This window comes from Pleurodeles waltl, chromosome 4_1 (assembly GCF_031143425.1).
Source record: "Pleurodeles waltl isolate 20211129_DDA chromosome 4_1, aPleWal1.hap1.20221129, whole genome shotgun sequence".
Lineage (NCBI taxonomy): Eukaryota > Metazoa > Chordata > Amphibia > Caudata > Salamandridae > Pleurodeles > Pleurodeles waltl.
Window position 1 is genome coordinate 300,751,264 of NC_090442.1, and position 24,593 is coordinate 300,775,856.

At 43.3% G+C, this 24,593-nt stretch overlaps 1 protein-coding gene across 1 annotated transcript in view; it reads left to right on the forward strand.

Annotated features, from left to right (window-relative positions):
* Nucleotides 1-22,790, forward strand: part of PWP1 (PWP1 homolog, endonuclein) — a 320,357-nt gene extending 297,567 nt beyond the window's left edge. Inside the window, exons 14-15 of the mRNA XM_069228384.1 lie at nucleotides 7,810-7,915; nucleotides 22,394-22,790. Of these exons, the coding sequence (XP_069084485.1) occupies nucleotides 7,810-7,915; nucleotides 22,394-22,494 (207 nt within the window). The 3' untranslated portion in view covers nucleotides 22,495-22,790. The remainder of the gene's footprint in view (nucleotides 1-7,809; nucleotides 7,916-22,393) is intronic.
* Nucleotides 22,791-24,593: the final 1,803 nt, after the last annotated feature.

Here is a 24,593-nt window from a genome sequence, read left to right on the forward strand (position 1 = left end):
ATAAATTGAGTGTTTACACCAGAAGAACAGATTTGTCTGACAAAAGAAGAAGGAGGACCAAGGTGAGTCGAAGAAGCAAGAATTGCAGATTGCTGGTGGACTTTGGCACAAAACTCTGCCTGCTTACCTGCTCTTATCCTGACAATCGTGGCAGTTGTGCATCCTCCAGAAGCCTTGGAGGGCCTCCAGCATCTCCCTTGAAGTGAAGGTGCCACGTCCCTGCTCACTGCAGGACCAACTATAATGTCCTGTTCACCATTCTGCTGACCACCAGGTCCACTGATGCAGCAGTCGCCCAGGAGCAGGTCACTGTGCTCCAGGAGTACCGACCCATCTCTTCACCAATTGCGAAGACCCCAGGACCTACCGGAGCTGTCCCGCACCAAAACCTGGGATACCAGACCCCTTGCAGCAGCTAACGCTTATTTGAGTCCAGACCAGACACCAGTGCCGCAACCCGAGACCAGCCATTGAGGGACGTCAGCATCGCAAGAGTGGACCAGCTGCCCAGTTTGTGTTCCCTTCATGCAAGTCCAACTGAAAACCGTGGGTGCCTTTGATGCAGGAGCACACGATGACCAAAACCCGCTGCACCCAAGTTCCACAGCCCGTGTCCAAGACAACAGACGGTATTCCCTTGCTCCCAAGACCTCCAACAGCCGAGCCAGCTGTGGGAGCTCCTGGACTTGTCCCCAAGTTCCCCTCTGTATCCTGTTTCCACGTGACCGCCCCCCCCCCAAAGCCACCTGTGCAGTGCTGAAGGCACCTGACCCATCCGGCACCTTTGCATCTGGATGACCCAAGACAGGTAAGACCAAGCTACTGGTCTTCCTTGTGACCTTGCCCCTCTGGGCACCCTACGACCTAAAGGGGACCCCGCAAATTGAATGCAAAGACCCTTATACGGTAAAAGCACTTCACCCAAAGGAAGTTCTTCACCGCGTAAAAGTGCATTGGAGTGAACTTGTTACTTCCGTGCAAAAATGGATACACTGCAGCAGTACTTACCTTCTTTAAAGTTTTTCTGGTGTTGAAACATTCTAAAAAAAATATATATATATATTTTTCTAAACATTGGTCTTGAGTTTCTTCTTGAGGGTGTATCACATTTATTGACTGTGTGTTCAACAAATGTAGGGCACCACCCTCCATTAAGCCTTAACTGCTTGCCCATGCTACCTCAAAAGAGAGCATTTGGGATTATGTTTTTAACCCATGTAAACCAATAAGGGTTGCTTGGACTGTCTGCATAGTGTCCCCATACGTTTGGTACACTACGTAGATAGCCAGCTTCCTACACTGCACCAAAGGTTTTGGGGCCAGTACTCATCTGTTTGATAGTTGGCCCCTTGCTAGTAGGGGAGTTGCTGTACTTTGTGTTTGCATCAGCATATATAAAAATAAAGGAAATTTGCTTCTAAGGCCGCATTGAGAAATACATCTTCTGTGAATGAGCTCTCCCACCCCCCCTCCCTACCCAATATACCATCCAAACACAGCTCCTGTACAGTTCCTGTAGAAAGTGTACAGCGTTGGGGGGGAACATCTTGCATGTCTGGTTGTAGTGTGGCACAGTCTGGTTTGGTTAGTTCCTGGTGGTGTTTATACTAAAGTATTCAGCGATGACTGTGCTAATAGAAAAGTCACGAAGCTTACTGACCGGCTGGTTCCCTTGGACTCGAAATGGGAGGAGTCCCTCTGTCTCGTGACTCGAAAAGACTTCTTCGAAGAAAAACAACTTGTAACACTCCGAGCCCAACACCAGATGGCGGACTGTGCACAGCATGTGAATCTGCAGCGACTAATGCCACGAACAGATGTACACTGAGTAAGTGACATTTTCCATACATGCCCTCCTAGAAAGCCACAGCTAGAGCTAGGAGTACTCACATTCACAAGTACTTTCTGCCGCAGGGATGGGGTCCACATCGCTCAGCAGAGGGTTGAGCTTGGACATGCTTGATCACTGAGTTGCAAAAATGTCAGGATGTTTTCCAGGCCATCGTTCTGTATAGCCTGTTTTTCACAGCAGGTGACAAATGTAGTGAAACCCCTGACAGCTTACACCAGTTTAACCAGTTGCAAGACAATAACACAGCAGCAGAAATCAAAGCTTTAAAGTGACAGGTCAAAATGCTTTTACAGTATATTTCAACTCGGTTCTCCCAACTGAGCATCAAAGGCTTTAGTCAATCTCCTGCAGGTCTATGGCCCTCCACTTTATATGCACACATTATCAGTTCTCTAAAGGACACAAGATTGGTTTCCAAAGGAGATATTTTGGTACTGCAGCGTCTCCCTCTTATTTATCTTGTAAACAAACGTGGCCCCCCGCCAGACACTCAAGCACTATAATGCATGGTAAATAAATGACCCTGCCCTGTTAAGGCCAAATCATTCAAACTCTCGCAGTTGGTGAAAATAATGTGAGGGCAAGGGCCTGAGGGGATTGATGAAAGGATCACTTACTTGCACATTTCCCATGCCAAGACTTCTTGATTAGCTGTGAGCACGAAAGTGTTGCAGCTTTATTTCTGTTTATTTTGATTTAACGTTTAGTTGTCTGTCGGACAAAATAGACATTACATTTCTTGTCCTTGAAAGAAATCAACATGTCTCAGTCGATATGAATTTCCCAGCCCTGCTTTGACAAGGCTTATTTCAACTTTGCTTCACAAATGGCATCCCATTCTCATCATGGATGTGGCCAAATATTTGTTCATCCCAAAGGCTGAACTAAATCTTGGTCCAGGGTGGCAGTGAGGAGAAAACACCACCTAATTTGGTGGGATTCTAGCGAAAGGTATTTTTCCATGTGGCTAAAGAAGAAAAAAGTTTTAAAGTGCAACTGCACTGTAGTGCTGAATTTACACCTCTGATCGAAGTGAAAGGGTGGGGGCATGCATCAATACCAGTGCAACTGCAAAGTTGTTTGTGACTCTGATTGTAGAAAAAGCAGAGCATTCTTTATTCAGATTTTAGGTGTATTGGCATATCTGTTAGTGGTTTCCAGTACTTCGATATCAGTGAGTACATGACTGAGGTGCATTAGAAGAACTCCTTTCACTGTTCCCTGTAATATTTATTAGTGCATGTTTCTAAACTTCAACCTTTGGTATGCCCAGCACCTTGTGTTCAACCTGGACATGTGCAATTCATTACAAAAATCGTTTTCCATGGGAAATGCATGGAACTTGATTACTTTCACCAAGGCATTCTTTCCTATCTCTTATTAGACAGTCTACAAATGTCAGCAAATCCACCCATTTCCTGTTTTGGGCTGTGAGCACGGAAGTTTTGCAGCTTTGTCCCAGTTTACTTTGAGTTAATGTTTAGTTGTCTGTCGGACAAAATAGACATGAAATCTTCTTGCACCTGACAGAAATCAACATTTTTGGGTGTCAAGCGGGATTAATTCCCTAGCCCTGCTTTTGTTGGTGCATCAAGGATCAAGACTAAGGGATAGTGTTTGGATGTATCCTACACACTAACAAAGCCAAGACCCTTAGTGGGCGTAAAGCCTAACCCCATATGGTAGATGCAATTGCTTATTTATTTGTTTGAAAAAAATATTTGCCTCTACCACATAGGGCCAAACTTTCCACCACTAAGAGTTTTGACTTTGTTAGTGTGTAGGATACCTCTGGGTTTGTAAGTAATTAATGCAGGATGACGTATCCTATCCATTTCCTCTCTTCCCCTCTTTCATACTGGTTTACTATTTGTCATCCACTGTGATATAGGTATAAGGTATCTAGTGTTTGAATGTGGCACACTAAATGCAGATGTCACGTGAGTCCGATAAGGACGTCTACTTTATGCATCTGCACTGGGTTTAAACCCCAAAACGTTCGTAGTAGATATTTGACATAGTTGCTTTTTAAGCTGATGAACTTTGTTGGTGAAACACAGAGAGGACCTCTGGACCCATATCGATGAGGTGCTTAAAAACAGAACCTGACAACATTATGCCTGCTAGGGCTTTGAATTTCTCCACATATTGTCACGTTCTGGATGGGCAAGAATTTGTCTGGGGACCTATTGCTATAGAAATAGTTGCAGATCTAGTCTGGCGCTTGGAAGATATTCATAAGGTGAGAAATCCGCGGAACATAGCAGCCATCAGAAATATCCCCAGACGCATGGGAAGCCGTAGTGTGCTTGTCGAGTGAGTGAATAACTAGCTATTGCCAGAAAGCCAAACATTTTTTTGTTGAAAAAAAAAAAAGGTGCCTTGTTTAAGCAAATACAGTGACCTAGTTTACTTCTCTATACTAGATACAATCAAAGGCTGTAGAATATGTACTTAATAACAGAATGGGGAAATGCATCTTCCTGAAGAAATGAGCCAAATGTTCCAGTTGGGTTACTATTCATAACATTCCCTTACTAATGCAAGGTTAAGGTAGTCACAGTGCACCTTCACTTCTGATAGCTCCTTCAGTTTTTTTATTTGTAAAAGTATCTTGGGACACATTACCTTTTCTAATTGATAAGTTTTCTCACAGGTTCCTCATATACTTATTCTGAGGCATCAAGGCTTGAGCTGGGGCATTTGTCAGCATTGGTCTTTTAGACTGCCGATATCTGTAACTGTCCTTTTTATGATAACAACAGATATCAGAGTCTGCAGCTCCCTGTGGTTATTGCTTCATATTATTCAATTTTTTTCGTTAAGTTGTGCTTGTTTTCAGTAAAAGATGTGTCTTTATTCTCATGTCTAAAAGATGTCAGTCATTCGCATCAACTTTTTCCCTCCTTGAACCATTAATCAGATTATGGGAAAACAAAGCGCCCTTCGCGTTGTTGAACACCCTTTGACTGGCTAGAATCCTCCTCTCAACTGTTTTCATTGCGTGAGAATCTGCAGCCTAAGTCTGACGTAAGATTCCACATCACAGCACTGAGTGTGCTACAAGTAGAATCTTTTTGAGGGTGTGTGCTAGAGATTTGTGAAAGACATCCTGCCCTTTACCCACTAGAGCTGCTGGTGTTGTAGCCGCTTTCCGAGTGACATTGGCCTATCCCAGATCATTGCAGATTTTTCGGCACCTTCTCCTGTTAGAGAAATGTGTTCTACTATGATGTAATTCGCCCGGGACATCTTGTTTGGGGTCAAGGGCAACAAGTTTTTATGTTTACTTTGTCCTTGGGACAAGTAGGCCCACCGCTGTGCAGCACAAACCCTTTGGCTGCCTGTTTACAGAGAGTGGAACTCTCTGCAGTTGAGGTAATGTGTTTCCAAAAGATAATACTGTTCGAACTTGTATTTATGGTTCATTATTTGAAAACCTTCATTATTAGGGTGAGTGCTGTAAATAAATGTTTTAAGGTCACACTTCACTACTGACGTTGGTTCCAGTACAAAAAAAAACAACTGTGTATACACATGTTTGAAAACTTTAGGCTATGAGGCTAAGTATAATGCTCCCAGAATGTTCTCTGATTAGATGCAAATGAAGTGTCATTTAGTAAAATGTGTTGATGCATGCTAGTATTTCCCAAAAATATTTCTAATGGAAAATCAGTGTAACCATTTTCAACATGAATATGAGAAGCATGAAAATAAACAAACACTGACAAAGCCAACTGATCTGACATATTTTTATAAGTCTTTTAGTTTCATCAATGCGTGTCTTGTTTTGACATGGCTTTTGTAACACTTTATTGTTGTGGGAGCTACCAGGCCCTCAACATTGTAACAAACACTGGCAAAAAAAAACCCACATTTTTTTTAACTCTAAAAGCACACGTTGCCACCAGTGGCATAACAAAGGCCCCGCAGCCGCCCTCCAGGGGGCCCCTTCAGCACAGCACCTGCCCTGAGTGAGTCTGGAGAGGGGGCTCCTCCATGTTCTTTGCAAAGGGGCACCCTCCAGTTTCGTTACGTCACTGATTGCCACTGTAGTTCCTGACACTGAACAAAACTACTTTGTGTGCCAATATGCTCCTTGTGGAAGAGCAGAATGCAATCACTCACAGTAAAGCCAGCCAAAAGAAAGAGAAATAGAAGTTTTTATTAAACAAAATGTCTTTGTTAACACCAGACCTAATTAGGGACCAAGACCCACATGTAGGTAGCTGTTTGCGATGTGCAAAAAGCATATTGCGATGCACAAACCCAGTTTTGCGATTCAGTAACCTGGTTACCGAATCGCAAAACGGGTTTGCGACTCGCAATTAGGAAGGGGTGTTCCCTTCCTAATTGTGACTCGCAGTGCAATGTAGGATTGTTTTGTGACCGCGGGCGCAAACCAATCGCAGTTTGCAGCCATTTCAAATGGGTGCTAACACTTTCGCAAAAGGGAAGGGGTCCCCATGGGACCCCTTCCCCATTGTGAATGTCACTGTAAACATTTTTTCAGAGCAGGCAGTGGTCCTGCGGACCACTGCCTACTCTGAAAAAACGAAAATGTTTCATTTTTCGTTTTTCTAATGCATCTCGTTTTCCTTTAAGGAAGCAGTCACAGACATGGTGGTCTGCTGTCTCCAGCAGGCCACCATCCCTGTGAGGGCCGCTATTCACAAGGAGGTCGCAAATTGCGACCCACCTCATGATTATTCACTAGGTGGCCATTTGCGAAGCCCTTGCGAATCACAGATGGTGTCAGGGACACCATCCTACATTCGGATTTTCGACTCGCTATTTGCTGTTCGCAAATCTGAACCTACCTACATGTGGCCCCAAATTCTTAAAGAAAGTCACAAAAGTGCACCCATGGTATATGTCGTACCCCTATAAAATATTTGTGAACTGTATTTTAGCATGGGTAAATCCGCATGTGTAGATTTGCTCATGTGAAAATCTATTGAGCATCTGCAAGTTCATTTTCCCTCCGGCCACTTTCTTCCCAACCCTGGAAGAAGTTCTAATTCTGCCATTGTCAGGAGTAAACGTCCAACGTTCTTATTATGGGAAAATATTAGAGAGAAGCTGGTGAAAATCTTTAAAACATGCAGGTTAGTAGGTTTGCAGACTCAAAGGCATTCCAGCCCTGGAACTATTGCTTACTGCCTCCTCCAGCCCCAGTATGCAGATCTGCAGAAAGGTGGCAAAATAAGGAAATTGCTACAGTAGGGATTGAAACTGCAAGTATTCAAGCCCTATTATGGTAGTAGCCCTGGCATAATCAGAGAGGCTATTATCAGAGCTCTTACATAATGAGATTGCTGCCATAATTTGTCGCCACACATGGCACCAAAGGGACAAGTAGATCTTTTTACAGGACAAGTAGATTTGAGAAGCAACCTGTCCCCTGGACAAGTAGATATTTTAATAAATTCCACACCCCTGTATTATTTTTGGGTACTCTGTTTTTTTTACATTGCCTCTGTCAAAAATGGAAAGAACTCTCTTCACTGTCATGGGCAACTCCGTTTTGAGGAGTTTCTGCTTAATTTATGGCATTGTCATTGGCCAATCCATGTCAAAGCGTCTTTGGTTCCTTTATAGAGCATTGCTCAAAATGTTCTTAATATAGTCTGAGGTCTGGGAAATCTTTGAAGATGTAAGCGGAGATATCCTTCAGAAAGAACTTTACACAAGTTAAGTAATATTGGTCTTCAGTCTCACCTAAGAATTTGTATGCTGATTGTCAGTGGTGTGTACTACATTATCATTTAAGTGCAATGTGCCTCTACCAGTCAGCCAACAGAGCAATGTTCTTTTGGTATTTGCTAGTAGCGGCCTCAAAAATAACTGAACGCGGAGGTTTGCATTATACTACTGCAAACTAACCTAACTGCTAGAAACGGTTTGTTCTTAACTTACCTGAACATTTTTAATCCAAATGTGTTTTGACTCTGCAGGGTGTTCTCTTTTGTGCTGCTTGTTGCCCGGATTTACCATTTGTATATTCCTTTGGAGGCCAGAAGGAGGGATTAAGGGTCTGGGATATCAGCAGTGTTGCTGCAGGTAAGTCCAACTTGTAAGGTAGCTTAATGGTGTTACTAACTCCTCTTTACCTAACCTACCAATTTCACTGAATAAGTTTGTTTTTTACTTAGAAGGACGTTGCTCTTCGAACTGCAATATTATTCTGATTGTCTCTTCTTTAGAAATTAGACTAAGAATAATTTTAAAATTAGGAACTCATTTTGGCAAGCTACTGTTATGAAAAAAATAGTATCGTATAGGACATGTTTATAGCAGACTTTTACAGAAGATGTTGTCTCGATGAGTTGACCTTTATTTAGAAATTGCTAAGGGCTGGAGGGTTGATACAAAGGATCTAAAAAAAGGTTTCTGATGGATATTTTTAACTGCAAATTTCTCATCTTGTGAATATTTCCCTTTTGTCAGACTGAATCTAGAAGTTTTAAAGCAGTTCTCCTGCATGCCGGTCTCATAATCTCTATTGTGACGTCAATCCGACCCGGAAATGATGAGCGGAGCCACAAATATAGGCCACCCATGAATGCAGAAGTCAGTTCCTTTTTTTACGCAACCGCATATGCAGGTTTAGAGTTTCTCCTTGGTTCCTGACTGTTTAAGACATAATTATCTAGTGTGCAAGGGAAAATGGCACCCCATAAAACACGAGGATTTAAACTGTGTAGGTACTTTTACAAACAGAATTCTGTGATAAACCTTCACAAAGTCTGGTTGTGGTGCCTGGGGTCAAACCACGACTCTCCAGGCCTATGACAACCATGCCCAGATTAACGCAAAGGCCTTATGGGACTGTGAGGCTAAACTGAAGGAAGGCTCCATGTCGTAATCGGTTGAAGTCAAAAGGAAAGACCCATTCCCTCTCTCAAAGTCGTTCCTGTGGCAGATCAGCATTGCAGTCAGAGTCTTCGGGTTAGTCCAACAAAAAGCATTAGAAGAGGAAGTGGGAATCTGCCATTTTCTTCCACTCTTGCACTCCAAAGAGGATGTGAGGGTGTCAACATGCCTCTATGTATTGCTCCCAGTCTCCATCGAAGCAGATTCCAAGTTTGGTCCTCTTTTACCCTTGAATATCAAGGTCCAGCAGCAATATCATCACATCAGCAAGTAGAAGGCTTCAGAGAGGCCATGCTGGGTATAACTGGTACTTTACCCACTAGCTCTGGTGCCCCTTCAGGTCCCACGAATCTGTAGGCAGGTCCACCCTCTGCGCTATATGTGACTCTTGGACCTGCAATGGGTTCTGCACCCACTTAAGTGCCCACTCCCATTCTAATCCATTTCTTGCACCGGTCCCCTTCACATCAATGCCCATATCGATTGATACTGGATGAAAATGCGCAGCCTTTAGTGCTATGCAACTGAGCAGAACCACCACAACCAAGAATTCGTCTGGCTGTGACCGGTACATATCTTTGGGCAACCCTTCGAATTCAGATACGTTGCCCTTATTACATGAAAGGGCCCAGACTTTTCCATAATCTTTTCAGCACATACCAGAACGGTGATCATTGTGATGAAGGGTAAAACTGTGTGCCCCAGTATGATTAAGAAAATTGTCATAAAGAGCTTTAGAATGCCACTGGGTTGAATACTTCCCCATTATGGGCCTTATTTCCCCTCCACGCCTGTCACAGTGGAAAGTACCTCTTTCACTACTGTGATGCAAAGAGCAGCAGAGGTTCTAGATTTACAACTTCCTACTACAAAAGTAAAGATTATTGTCTTAACTGAAGTACTTCAGCCATGGCATGCTCCCACAGAGCAACTGCTACTACTCAATGAGGCCCTTATGAAGGCTCTTTTGGGCACTTGGGCGAAAACTTGTTTGGGTCTGCCAGGTTGCACCTCACCATCGCCCTTCGCCATCCTTTCTCACTTAACACCCAATGCCAGAGAGGCTGGTTGTATAGGCATTCACCAACGAAATTACTCCTAATGCCTTCCCTACTTCATCGCCTGATCGCAAATCCAAACTCTTAAAAACATTTGAAAGAGTGATATTTGTACCTATTGTTCTCAAATTTTTCTTAAGCTTGCGGTTGAGGTCAATTGGATGGCATACCTATGATGACAACCGTAATCCCACAATGCCCATGTAAGTGTTACCATTTTAGATTTGTTTTGCCATTAAGTATGGGGGTGCATTAGAAGTCTCCTGACCTTTTTTTTCTTCAGAAGTAGTCAAAGAGTCCTTGAACAATCTTAAAAAGCAGTTGAAGGAACACATAACGACACACAATGTTTCTGTCAGGAGGGCTTGAATGTTTATTGGTTCAAGTAGGATCCAGGGGGTTCCGCAACACCATTTTAGAGCATGAGCACACTCTTTAAATTATGCCTGAAGTGCCACCAGAAGTTCACCCTAAACGACGAACATCTAGTCTGCAGTGTTCTGTTTTCCTCGAGACCATAAGTCAAAAGCCTGTGTCCCGTGCTCATATTTTAAGCCATAAACACTAGTCCACAGGGACAAATTACTTTGGGCACATTAGGCCAACACAGACATGTCAGAAATAGAAAAGCAAAGAAGAGATGCTCCACTGATGGAGAAAGTGGCTTTCTCCTATGATGATGAGGTAGAGGCGCAGGAGGCCCGGGGTAAAACCAAACAAAGAACAACACATTTTCGAAGTCGAAGAGACGCATTGTGATGACCCTTAGCCCAGAGTGCCTTGTGACCGAAAACAATCTAATCTGTTGAAAGACAAGACACCCAAGACTCCGAAGTCAAAGCCCTCAACACCAAGAAGACTACCAGTCGCAAGAGCTCAGAACACTTCTCATCCTACGGTGACTGGTAAATTTACTGGGAAGGATACGCCGAAAGGCAGCGCCTCAACTTCCAAGGTTGATTGAGTGTGAAAAGGGAAGGAAGGGCAAGAGCCCTCGAAAGTAAAGGTTCAGAGGGAGCCTAAGACTTCTAATGTCAAAGGAAAAAAAAGGGATTGTGGAGGTCAAAATAGAAACGTTTATGAGTAAAAAGAGGCCGTTTAAGGAATACATGACTCCCTTTGAAGAACTTTGACTGACAATCCTTAAGAGAAACCTGCGAGAGACACTGCATAAGAACAGGGAGAAATCACAGAAGAGGTTCAAGACATAGATGTAGGAGAAGAGGAGGAACATATCTTAGGTGTCCACCCTGAGGATCTAGAATTAGAGGAGCCACAAAGGGAAATGCCACGGGAAGACATCAAGTCTAAATCACTTTTGGTTCAAGGCAGTCTCTTTCCCCCATGATATCTCCACATACCAAACTGGTAAAAAAAGGCAGTTGAAGCTTCTGGAGTTGAGATAGAGGTGGAAAACGAGGAGACATTCTCTTCTATGGCATGTGCGGCTGTAGACACATGTGCTCTACATAATCCTGAAATCTAGTGTTGGGTCCGGAGTGGTGCATGTTGATTTTCTTCGAAGAAGTGTTTCAAGTCATGAGATACAGTGACTCTTCCTCTCAGTGATATTGCACAAGGGTTTTGACTCCTTTGTTAGATTGTTTCCTCTCTGCCGTCCGGTTTGGACACGTTTTCCTCCGCTCCCTCTTTCGACTCAGTTTCACAATCTGCCTTTTCTGTTCCAATGGTATTGTATTCAATTGTGTTTTTTCTATCTCAGTGCTCTCTATGCTTTTATCGATTTGGGCTTCGACCGTCTGCCCTTTGGGCCGTTAGCGCCTGTCTTGGGCCTACCTTCCTCGTGTCTCCGGTAGCTACAAGAAGCACAAGGCACAGCAAAAACACACTATCTCTCAATGGTTTGCTTTCTGCAAAAAGATCTGCTATGCACTGGTGAAGAAGCAGCCTCCAGAAGGCTTGCGGGATGACTCCAACAGCACCAGTATGATTGCATGCACAGTTCCTGTCCTTGACATTTTCCATTCAGCTAAGTTGGTATCAGTTCACATCTTCAAACAGCACTAGTGCCTCAATAGTCTGGCCCGTCAGGAGGGCTATTTTGCCTACTCCGTCCTGCAGGACTTTTTATTTTGAGCCACTTCACAGACTGTATCCAAACATTTTAAAATAATGATTATTTACAAATATTATTCAAAAGTGTGTTCTTTTGTTAATAATAAGTATGAAGTTTAGATTTCTAGTGGCAGCTGTTCTTATGGATATTTCTCACCATAGGGGGGTTGTGAGCACAAGCAATGTGAGTTACGCTGGAGAACCTTCACAGTGATCATGGGGGTTGGCATGATGGGAGGAGCAGGAATGGTGATCTAGCTGAATAGCTGACCTGTGGTGCTGCCTGACATGGAGCTGCCTTCCCCTTACCAAGCAAGGGGTGGGGACAGAACAGCAGATGCTCATGTGGTGGCTCAGGAAGACAACAAACATTTTATAATTCCTCCACAGGCATATTAAGGGAGCTTGTAAATGGTGAAATCCCCAAAAGGTTGTGGTGCCGGGTACAACTGTTCTAAGACTCTAGGATTAGGTCTGCAGTCATCCAGTATACTCATGGATTCCTATAGGAAATGAAGCTGTAGTAAGTCATGTAAGACATTAGCTAAATTGCCAGGGTAATCATGAGTAGAATAGTAATAATACATGTGGTTAAAAGAAATACCTTTTCACTCTCACAGTCCACGTGTCAGAAAACAAAGGTGTGACTGAAGATGTCAGAAAAATACATTATTTAAACTTATGTTTGAAGCAGATGCTCCAAGGTAGATAAACGCCCCAAGTAGCGCTGCAGCTTACGCTATCTAATTTTCATCATTAATGTAGTGGTAGATTTGGAGGGGGCCGCAGGTGGTCGAGCTGTCCAAAAAAGCTGGAAGTTCTTTTGGGGTATCATGCAGAGCAAGGGGCAGTGTGTCTCTCCACAAGAGAAAAGGGGAGAGGGTTTGTGAAGTCAGTTTTAGTCTGCATGGATTCAGAGTGGGTGGGATTCGGTTTATAAGCATAAGAATGGGTAAATTTGCCAGAGAATGGGCGGAAAGCCCCTGTGCCTCACAAACAGTAGCCATATTGGTAAGGTTACTGTTTTTGGTAGGAGAGAAAATGTTGAAATAGGCTACTAAAACTAGTGCGGTATCAAAAAGGTGGTGTTACTTGAGGGAAGTTATTCTAGTATCCTGGTCAAGTGGGAGGCTGTTTGTGAACATGAGAATGGGCGCGCCCGCCACATTGGGGGACGAGCTAGGTGTTTTCGCCCTCATTGCAGCAGGCGCACCCTCTACACCTGTGCACGTCAGGGACACATGTTTTCTCTTACTTTCATGACTGCCTGTTGAAAGTGGGCTCACAACAACTAGTTATGAACACTCTGCAGATAACGGTTTTGTTGTTGCCTACCCTGTGATTTTCTATCGGAAAGTCAAATTCTATGTGCTTAGGATTCCCTTAAAAGGGGCCGTTCATGGGAACAATGCTTGGAAGTCTGTTTTTGTCCAGTAACAACTCGTGGACATTCAGGTTATGAGTAGGGTGTTTTGGGTGAAAAGTTTCTCTTCCAGCCTTGGGGGTTCTGAGGCTTGTAAGACTTTCGGTTTATGGTATCCTAAACGTGCCACATGTCTGTTGGCCTATTCAGGCTCTCGGCATGCCTTTCGGACAACATTTGTATCTCCAAAGTAGTGGCTCAGTACCTTCAATAATGGGGTGAAGACTATTCAGTTGTTCTCAGACAACATTAATGCAATGTGATACTGAAACAAAACTGGTGGTGTAGGGTTTTGTACCCTCTTTTTAGAGACTCTGAGGCTTTGGCTGTAGCTGGCATTTCATTGGATTTGATTCACGGTTAGTCACCTGGCAGCATCCCTCAACATCAGGGAAGACAAATTCAACAGGTCTCATCCTGCCGACCTTGAAAAGCATCTGCACCCAAAGGTGGTTGAGTGTGTTTTCTCCCAGCTGGGCATCCCCTTGGTACCTACAGTTCATTCTGATAGCTCCGGACTAGGCTTGGGGGGGGGGTTGGCGTATGCCTTTCATTCCTATTGCCTCTTTGTAAAAAATCTGCTGCCCCAGCAGCAGGGCAGGTTATTGTCCGCAAACATCTACAGTCCCCATCTCCATGCATGGAGCTTGATTGAAACCATCCGCAAGTTTTCAGTCTTTCACCAGAATAGGTGGATGTTCATTTTAGCTGCTCGCTGCCCCTCCACAGAAATATGCATATTAATGCAGTTGGGCAAAATTTGTCTCCTGGTGTAAGGAAATGCAAGTTGATACTCTTTGTACGGTTTTTGACCTGGCAAAGCTTTGATGTTGACACAGTTAATGGTTATTTGTCAGCCCGGGGCTTTTTTCACTTTATTCAATTAACACTTGATGTGCTACTTTTCTCAAATGGGCTTTTGCTTATGTTTCTACCTGCCCTTTCTGTGAAGCTACAGTGGGACCTTAATTTAGTTTTTTGGAGTTTTTTTATTGCGAGAAAACAACAAAAACAGATACACATCGCAGCCTCAGAAGTCATATTCATCAAAGCACAACTAGCCATCAACATTTCTCTAAATCGAGACCCCATGCTACCCGAGAACTATAGCTTCTCAAAATCATTCCCTCATTTCTCGTGCTGACCTTCTGGTCCTCTAACTTCTGGCGAGGCGCACAGTCCACCCCTATGTTTGTTCCAGTTCGATGGCATGTGTAGCTGCAGATACACATGCTTTGCACATCCCACCATCTAGTGTTGGGCTCGGAGTGTTACAAGTTGTTTTTCTTCGAAGATGTCTTTCGAGTCACGAGATCGAGGGACTCCTCCCCTTTCGGCTCCATTGCGCATGGGCCTCGACTCCATCTTAGATTGTTTTTTTTCCGCCATCGGGTTCGGACGTGTTCCTTTTCGCTCAGTGTTTCGGGTCGGAAAGTTAGTTAGAATCTCGGAAAAATCGTCGGTATTGTTTGCGTTCGGTATCGGGTTAGTTACAACAGATCGACACCGACTTTTGAAGAGCTCCAGTGGCCCTTCGGGGTTTTTTCGATCCCCCGTCGGGGCCTGGTCGGCCCGGCCACCTGTCTCTTCAAGGCTGATGGAACGGACCCCATTCCGCTTCTGCCCAAAATGTCACAACAAGTATCGGTATACAGATCAGCATCTGGTCTGTAACTTGTGTTTGTCTCCAGAGCACAAGGAAGATACTTGTGAAGCCTGTCGAGCGTTTCGGTCGAGGAATACATTAAGAGACCGAAGAGCGAGAAGACTGCAGATGGCGTCGGCGCCGACAGGACAAGGGCGTTTCGAGGAGGAAGAAGAAACCTTCTCCATTCAGGAATCGGACTCAGACGAGCTGGATCCTGAAGAAACGCCGAAAACCGTGAGTAAGACGTCGGCACCGAGACACCATGACGCCGAAAATAAAGAAGGTTTCCTCGGAGCCCAAAAAGGCGACCGAAAAAGTTTTGATTCCGAAACATCCAGCCTCGGAACCGAAAACAGGTTCCTACACAGATTGCAAGGACATAAGTTCGGAGAAGAACTTAAATCAATGGAGCCAGACTACACTCAAAGGAGGCTCCACATTTAAAAGGACACAGGGAAGATAAGCACTCTTCCCCCAATTAAAATGAAAAGAAGACTTGCCTTTCAAGAAAAGGTCAAGCAGCCACAGGCAAAGGTAGCAAGACAAACAACTCCGCCACCTTTTCCACCACCATCAATGCACACATCACCGGTAGCCACTCCACCACTGATGCAATCCCCGACTCATACTGCAATGAGTCAAGATGATCCCGACGCATGGGACCTTTATGATGCTCCGGTATCAGATAACAGCCCAGACTGTTACCCTGCGAGGCCGTCACCACCTGAAGACAGTACATCCTACACGCAGGTGGTCTCAAGGGCAGCTGCTTTTCATAACGTCACCTTGCATGCAGAACCAATTGAGGATGACTTTTTATTTAATACACTATCCTCCACTCATAGCCAATACCAAAGCTTACCTATGCTCCCTGGAATGCTAAAACACTCCAAACAAGTATTTCAGGATCCTGTAAAAGGCAGGGCCATAACTCCAAGGGTGGAGAAGAAGTATAAGCCACCGCCAACAGACCATGTTTATATTACGTAGCAATTAACACCAGACTCTGTGGTTGTTGGGGCAGCTCACAAGAGATCAAACTCTCATACCTCGGGAGACGCTCCATCTCCAGACAAGGAGAGTCGTAAATTCGGGGAAAAGGGTTGCAGCACACGCAGCAAACTAATGGCGCATTGCCAATTCACAAGCACTTCTGGCAAGATACGATAGAGCTCATTGGGACGAAATGCAGCATTTCATAGAACACTTACCCAAAGAGTTCCAAAAAAAGGCACAACAAGTGGTGGAAGAAGGACAAAGTATCTCAAATAATCAGATACGGTCAGCAATGGATGCAGCAGATACAGCTGCAAGGACAGTAAATACTGCAGTAACAATAAGGAGACACGCATGGTTGCGTACATCAGGATTCAAGCCGGAAATACAACAAGCCGTGCTGAATATGCCTTTTAATGAACAGCAGTTGTTTGGCCCGGAGGTGGACACTGCTATTGAGAAACTTAAAAAAGACACTGATACGGCAAAAGCCATGGGCGCACTCTACTCTCCACAGAGCAGAGGCACATTTCGCAAAACACAATTTAGAGGAGGGTTTCGAGGTCAACCTACAGAAGCCACAACCTCACAAGCAAGGCCCACTTATCAAGGCCAATATCAGCGGGGAAGTTTTCGGGGGCAATATAGAGGGGGACAATTCCAAAAGAATAGAGGGAAGTTCCAAAGCCCCAAAACTCCTCAAAACAAGCAGTGACTTCCAAGTCACACATCCCCAACACATAACACCTGTGGGGGGGAGACTAAGCAATTTTTACAAACATTGGGAGGAGATAACAACAGACACTTGGATACTGGCAATTATCCAGCATGGTTATTGCATAGAATTTCTCAATTTCCCTCCAAACGTCCCACCGAAAACACACAATATGTCAAAACAACACATGGATCTTCTAGGACTAGAGGTCCAGGCATTGCTACAGAAAGGAGCAATAGAATTAGTACCAATCCAACAGAAAGGAACAGGAGTTTACTCTTTGTACTTTCTCAAACCCAAAAAGGACAAAACACTAAGACCTATATTAGATCTAAGAACATTAAATACCTAAATCAAATCAGACCACTTTCACATGGTGACATTACAAGACGTAATCCCACTGCTCAAACAACAAGACTACATGACAACACTAGACCTCAAGGATGCATATTTCCATATACCAATACATCCTTCACACAGAAAGTACCTAAGATTTGTATTCCAAAGGGTACACTACCAATTCAAAGTGTTGCCATTCGGAATAACTACTGCGCCAAGAGTCTTTACAAAATGCCTAGCAGTAGTAGCTGCGCATATCAGAAGGCAGCAAATACATGTGTTCCCGTATCTAGACGATTGGTTAATCTAAACCAACATACTAAAACGGTGTTCAGAACACACAAAGTACGTCATAGAAACCCTACACAGACTAGGTTTCTCAATCAACTACACAAAGTCACACCTTCAACCGTGTCAGACACAGCAATACTTAGGGACAACGATCAACACAGCAAGAGCGATTGCCACGCCAAGTCCACAAAGAGTACAAGCATTTCACAATGTAATAAAGGTCATATATCCAAACCAAAGGATACAAGTCAAAATAGTAATGAAACTACTAGGCATGATGTCCTCAGGCATAGCTATTGTCCCAAACGCAAGGTCACACATGCGGCCCTTACAACAGTGCCTAGCATCACAATGGTCACAGGCACAGGGTCAACTTCTAGATCTAGTGTTGATAGACCGCCAAACATACACCTCGCTTCAATGGTGGAACAATATAAATTTAAACCAAGGGTGGCCTTTTCAAGACCCAGTGCCTCAATTCGTAATAACTACAGATGCCTCCATGATAGGGTGGGGAGCACACCTCAATCAACACAGCATTCAGGGACAATGGAACACTCAGCAAAAACAGTTTCACATAAATCACCTAGAACTATTGGCAGTATTTCTAGCGTTAAAAGCTTTTCAACCAATAATAAGCCACAAACACATTCTTGTCAAAACAGACAGGGAGGAACACACTCAACACAGTTGTGTCTCCTGACACAGAAAATATGGCACTGAGCGATACACAACCACATTCGCCTAATAGCACAGTTTATTCCAGGAATTTAGAATCAATTAGCAGACAATCTCTCTCGGGATCACCAACAAATCCCCAAAACAAATGGGAGATTCACCCCCAAATACTATATACGTACTTCCAAATTTGGGGGACACCACAAATAGACCTATTTGCAACAAAAGAAAATGCAAAATGCCAAAGCTTCGCATCCAGGTCCCCACAAGATCAGTCTCTGGGCAGTGCATTATGGATGAGTTGGTCAGGGATATTTGCATACGCTTTCCCCCCCTCTCCCACTCCTTCCATATCTAGTAAACAAGTTGAGTCAAAACAAACTCAAACTCATACTCATAGCACCAACTTGGGCAAGTTCCTTGGTACACAACACTACTAGACCTCTCAGTAGTACCTCATGTCAAACTACCAAACAGACCAGATCTGTTAACTCAACACAATCAACAGATCAGACACCCCAATCCAGCATCGCTGAATGTAGCAATTTGGCTCCTGAGGTCTTAGAGTTCGTACACTTAGACCTTACACAAGAATGTATGGAAGTCATAAAACAAGCTAGGAAACCAACCACGAGACATTGCTATGCAAATAAGTGGAAAAGGTTCGTTTATTATTGCCATAATAATCAAATTCAACCTTTACATGCATCTGCTAAAGACATCGTAAGCTACTTGCTACATTTGCAAAAGTAAAAACTAGCTTTTTCATCCAATAAGATACATCTTACCGCAATTTCAGCTTACCTGCAAATTACCCACTTAACTTCATTGTTTAGGATACCAGTCATTAAACCCTTTATGGAAGGCCTAAAAAGAATTATACCACCAAGAACACCACCAGTCCCTTCATGGAACCTCAACATTGTCTTAACACGACTCATGGGGCCACCTTTTGAGCCCATGCACTCATGTGAAATGCAATATTTAACATGGAAAGTTGCATTTCTAATTGCCATCACATCTCTAAGAAGAGTAAGTGAAATACAAGCATTTACCATTCAAGAACCATTTATTCAAATACACAAGCTTAAAGTAGTTCTTCGAACAAATCCAAAATTCTTACCAAAAGTCATATCACCGTTCCACTTGAATCAAACAGTAGAACTACCAGTGTTCTTCCCACAACCAGATTTGGTAGCTGAGAGGGCACTACATACGTTAGACATCAAAAGAGCGTTAATGTACTACATTGCTAGAACCAAACAAATTCGGAAAACAAAACAATTATTTGTTGCTGTCCAAAAACCTCATTCAGGAAATCCAATTTCCAAGCAAGGCATTGCTAGATGGATAGTTAAATGCATTCAAACCTGTTATCTCAAAGCAAAGAGACAACTGCCTATTACACCGAGGGCACACTCAACTAGAAAGAAAGGTGCTACCATGGCCTTTCTAGGAAACATTCCAATGACTGAAATATGTAAGGCAGCCACATGGTCTACGCCTCATACGTTTACCAAGCACTACTGCATGGATGTGTTAACAGCACAACAAGCCACAGTAGGACAAGCAGTATTACGAACTTTGTTTCAAACAACTTCAACTCCTACAGGCTGAACCACCGCTTTTGGGGAGATAACTGCTTACTAGTCTATGCAAAGCATGTGTATCTGCAGCTACACATGCCATCGAACGGAAAATGTCACTTACCCAGTGTACATCTGTTCGTGGCATGGGACGCTGCAGATTCACATGCTCCCACCCGCCTCCCCGGGAGCCTGTAGCCGTTTCAAAGTTGATCTTGAACATTTGTAAATTTGTAAATATATCACTTTAAACTACATTATGTACATACATGTTTACTCCATTGCATGGGCACTATTACTATAATACACAACTCCTACCTCACCCTCTGCGGGGAAAACAATCTAAGATGGAGTCGACGCCCATGCGCAATGGAGCCGAAAGGGGAGGAGTCCCTCGATCTCGTGACTCGAAAGACTTCTTCGAAGAAAAACAACTTGTAACACTCCGAGCCCAACACTAGATGGCGGGATGTGCAAAGCATGTGAATCTGCAGCGTACCATGCCACGAACAAATGTACACTGGGTAAGTGACATTTTCCTTTCTCCCAAATTGTAGTCAGTTTTCTCGGACACCTCCTGCTCTCATATATATCTTTCTCTGCCAGCATGCACCATTCCAGATCCAACTTCCAGTTCTCCAGCTCTGGTGGTCCAGTTGCTTTCTAGGCACAAGTTATGTTGCGTTTTGCCACTACCAGTCCCATAGTCATCCATATCTGATCCATATGGGTGAGATCAGTTGCATCCCAGGTATTTAGCAAACACCACTTAGGCTTAGGCTCTGCAATGTTGCCACATACAGTATTTAAACAGGACACCACTGAGCCCCAGTACCTCTGTATGAACAGCAGCCCCATAGCATGTGATAGAAAGACCCATCTTGGACACAATTTCGGGGACATAAGGGTGAAGCTATTCTACCCATTTTAGCCAAGGTGGTACAAGTGTAATAGCTCCTATGGAAATCGAAACCTTGCTCAGCTAGCTACTTCCCTAGGGGATGCTAAGGCCACTTGTCATCATCTAACTCCCCTATGTCATGCGCCCAGTGCGCCCTCAGGCTCCGACATACATCTGGCAGGTTATTTATATAATTTTATGGTATGTGGTGGACGTTGCCTTCTTAGGCACGTGGACAGTAATCGGTCTTCAAGCGGGGATGATTCAGGGGTGTAATCCCCTCAGGTAACACTTTATAGGGTGCATGCCTGATTTGGAGGTAGCGGTACGCCTCAGCAGAGGCGAGTTGAAACCCCGTCTGGAGATCCACATAGGTAAGAATGATGTCCTGTGTCCACAGATCCCTGACTTTTGTGAGGCAGGTGAGGTCCCATTTACTGAATCCTAGCTGTGTACCTAGCATTCCCAGTACCGCCGTCTCCCATAGGGGGGGTATTTTGTGTAATGATTTTTTCCACTGCAGCGCGTGCAGTGTTTCATGCCAGAGTGACAGCCGTAGAAGTGGGCAAGGCCTTAGGTCTTTTCCCACCATATAGTGCCTGCAAGACCCCTCCAGGCTGCACGGCATTACAGTCCATTCGATAGGTTGGTTCTGTTGCTTCATTGGAGTCTCTTCACAGCTGTGCTACTCTTGATTCCTAAAACAGTTTTTCTTATTGCAGGTTCTTCAGCAAGCTGCAGGCCCCTTCATACTATCTTTGTGCCTGACATCCTGGTAGTTAGTACCTTTGCCTCCTTTTATGCTGCCAGCGTTCACTTCTTTAACACATCCATCCAAGGAGGAGAGGCTCATCGGTCGTATCCGTGGCATGCTCTTAGGCTCAGAATAAGGAGAACTACGTTGATGATCAGTTATTAGTTGGGTGTACAGGTGCAAAAAGCTGGCACCGAGGCACTGTACAATAGAAAATACCAGCTCCTGCCGTCACCCAGTAAGGATAATGGCTGGGGAGCTGGGATGGATTACTGAGACCTTTGGCATCCCCATGGCCCCCAATTATTTGTCACCCGTTTATTATTCACTGATCAAAGCAAGGAGATCCTCCACATTGCCCTGCTATGGCTTTTGTGTAAGATTTTTGGATGATGGTGGTGCCCCTGGAAGAGGCATGGGAATCACCAGGCATTTTTTAAATGTCATGGGGGGCTGCAGGGAGCACCTCACGCAGCCCCAAAGCAACTTAAACAAATTGCAATAAGTCTCCTGGATCAGAACATGACCACAGAAGAGCTTACCGTATTTTTTTAAAGCACTCCTAGTTGGAGCTGTATGCACTTCAGCAAGAGTGCAGGGGGACCCTTGTGGTTCTTTGGCTGCACTTTGTGGGCTGAATATTTTTTTTTTTTAAAGACTCAGACACTTTTTATGTTTTTTTATTTTTTAAATGTAGTGACATTTTGAACAATCCCTAAAGTAACTATAACTGGCACCCTCACCATGCACTGCTGATTGCCCCCGTGTTACATCACTCATGTCAAGTTATATGACATAATTGATAGCATCATTGCAACATCTGAAATTACATTATTCATAACACTGTGAATGGCGAGGGCTCTAGTTATAGTTATATTAGGGCACAAGGTGTACTTACTAAAGATAACTGGTGAATTTTCAGTACTTTTGTTATTTTAAAATGGTATGCTTTGTCTGATGTTGTCACCTAACCATTATGTCACTTTAACCTATGTTTTTTCAGTGATATATCGTTTATATACTTAAGGAAACTTTCTGAGCAAGAAAAAATGTATTCATGAGAAACACTCTTAGTTATTTGTGGCACAGATGCCTATAAACTACTAAAATATAGTTTAAATGTGTAATAACTTTGCATAGCTCTATCAACAGTTGCACCTTCATGAGAACCCCGTAATAACATCCATATTTATTTTGCAGTTAAAGAAGCCTTTGGAAGCAGGGAGAGGTTAGTTGTCATGAATTCGCCAAGCTCTTCAAGTAGTGCTGCCACTTCAGCAGAAACAACAATGCAGATGTAAGGAAAAGATGCCTGGATAATACATCATCTGGGTTCTATAATACCTGCTAATAATGAAGAAGGATTCAGAAACGGTGGCAGCGTTATCTGCTTTATGACCAGTACCATCAAGAAATGTATTGGACAATCGAAGGAAAGAAATTTGCAGGGCATGTTTTCCAAAACCAATCAGTTTTAAGCATTCCCCCATTTTGTCTGCATCTTCTGTGGGTGTGCCATATTACTGTAATATATTGTACAGTAAGAAAGCGATATATATTTGGTATCTTACAAATAAACTAAGGTGTTTCATCTCCACTCTTAAATAATGTGATTTTTGTTCCGTACTACCATGTAATATTTTAAACAGATTTTTAAATGTAGTGCAAGGTATTTGGTGGCTATGTGATAAATGAGTCAGGGTTTTACCACTTGGATTTTTCAGTTTTTGTATTTTTCCAGATTTGGTTTTATATGCTTATATCTGTGATATAAATACATCAGTTCAACTAGAATATTTCCACATTTAACAAATCCTGGACCTCGTTCACACTAGCAAGTAAAAACCACAGAACATCAGACATTTAACAATTTACTGGTCAAGATGACCTCTTAACCATGGAACTCTGCTCGCCCTGCTGTCCAAGAACTAGGCGAGAGCCTTATGTCTGTGGTTGTTTTGGCTGCCCAATCTCTATAGCAGAGCGGCAGAGAAGAGAATTGGAGTACCTTTTTGACAAAGGCATATATGGTACAATGTACTAACTTCTTCAAACTGTAAAAGAAAAATTCAAAAGTGAAATACAGATGTCTGCCAAAGGGGTAAAAATCAGTAAGAGAAAATAAGGCTGATATGGCTTCTTTGTGCAAGAGAGTTGATGAAAATAAAATGACAGTTCTGAGAGTGAGGCAGAATATTTACGATTATTGAGCTTAATGCATTATGCACTATGATGCAGGGAACTTTAAAATAGAGCTAGGCAGGAGACCTGCAGGAAAAAAGGACAGATCCAAGAAAGTAAAGGTATGACAATTAAGGATATAAACTAAGCATCTTTGTACATATGGATCTAGATCTCTCGATGCAAGTGAAGTCGTTGGTCCTTCAGATGTTATAAGGCATTTACACTCCTGCTTCACGAAAAAGAACCTACCGATAGCCAAAAATGCTGGCACCAGTTTGTTCCAAAGCTACACATTAACAGTTCATCGGGGTGTGGCCCCTTTCACCCAGGTTAGACATTTCCAGTTGTAACAGATTAAAGAGTTGGTACATGCGAAGGGGCCAATATACAGGCAGCTACAACCCTTTTCACTACTATCCTCTTGGACCTTTGGTCCAAAATTACATAATAAAGACCTAAAATAAAATAACTGGAACTTGTTTTGGGCATTTTGCTCCAAAACAAAGAGTGTGAAAGCTACATTGTTCAAAGGCTGAGCGTTGGAGCTGCTGAAAGAGAAGGGCGAGGATAATGTATGAAATGCTGACTAGCCATACTGCCAGAATAACAGTAGTGGCCGAACAGTGTAATCCAAAAATTGTTTGCTGTTGTACACTGGAGGTATTGTAAGTCACAATCAAGTTGATTACACTAGTTATTCATTTTTTTTTTAAAGTAGGCGTAGTGATGGAATGGTACAACACTAATCAATATTGAGGAGTGCCTATATGGCGGGTTGTGCTTTTGATGCTTGTTAAGTATTGTAATAGTTAACCTAGAAAGTTTAGGGTACTTGGTCTCATAGTTGCTAAGCCTTTGGTAAAAGGGGTTTACCAGGTCCTTCATTGGTTGCAGGAGGGGACAGTCATGTTAGTCTGGGTGTAGAGGCTGTGGTGTGGAGTTAGAGGTGGGTTACTCAACATTCTACTGGGAAAGACTGATCATTCCTGCTCGAAATGTTTGTAGACAAAAGCAGGCCATTTGATGGTATCAATATTACTTTTGATTGTGCTTATTTTATTTTTAAATGTTATGGGGTTCAACTCTCCTATTGAGAAGCATAACGTTGTATCTGTTTTTGAGAAAGGATATATATCACCTCATCTTTTAAAGACCAGGTCTGATTGAGAAGCAGTAGGTTCATCCAATAATACTTTTTCTGCAGGCCAAAGAAAAT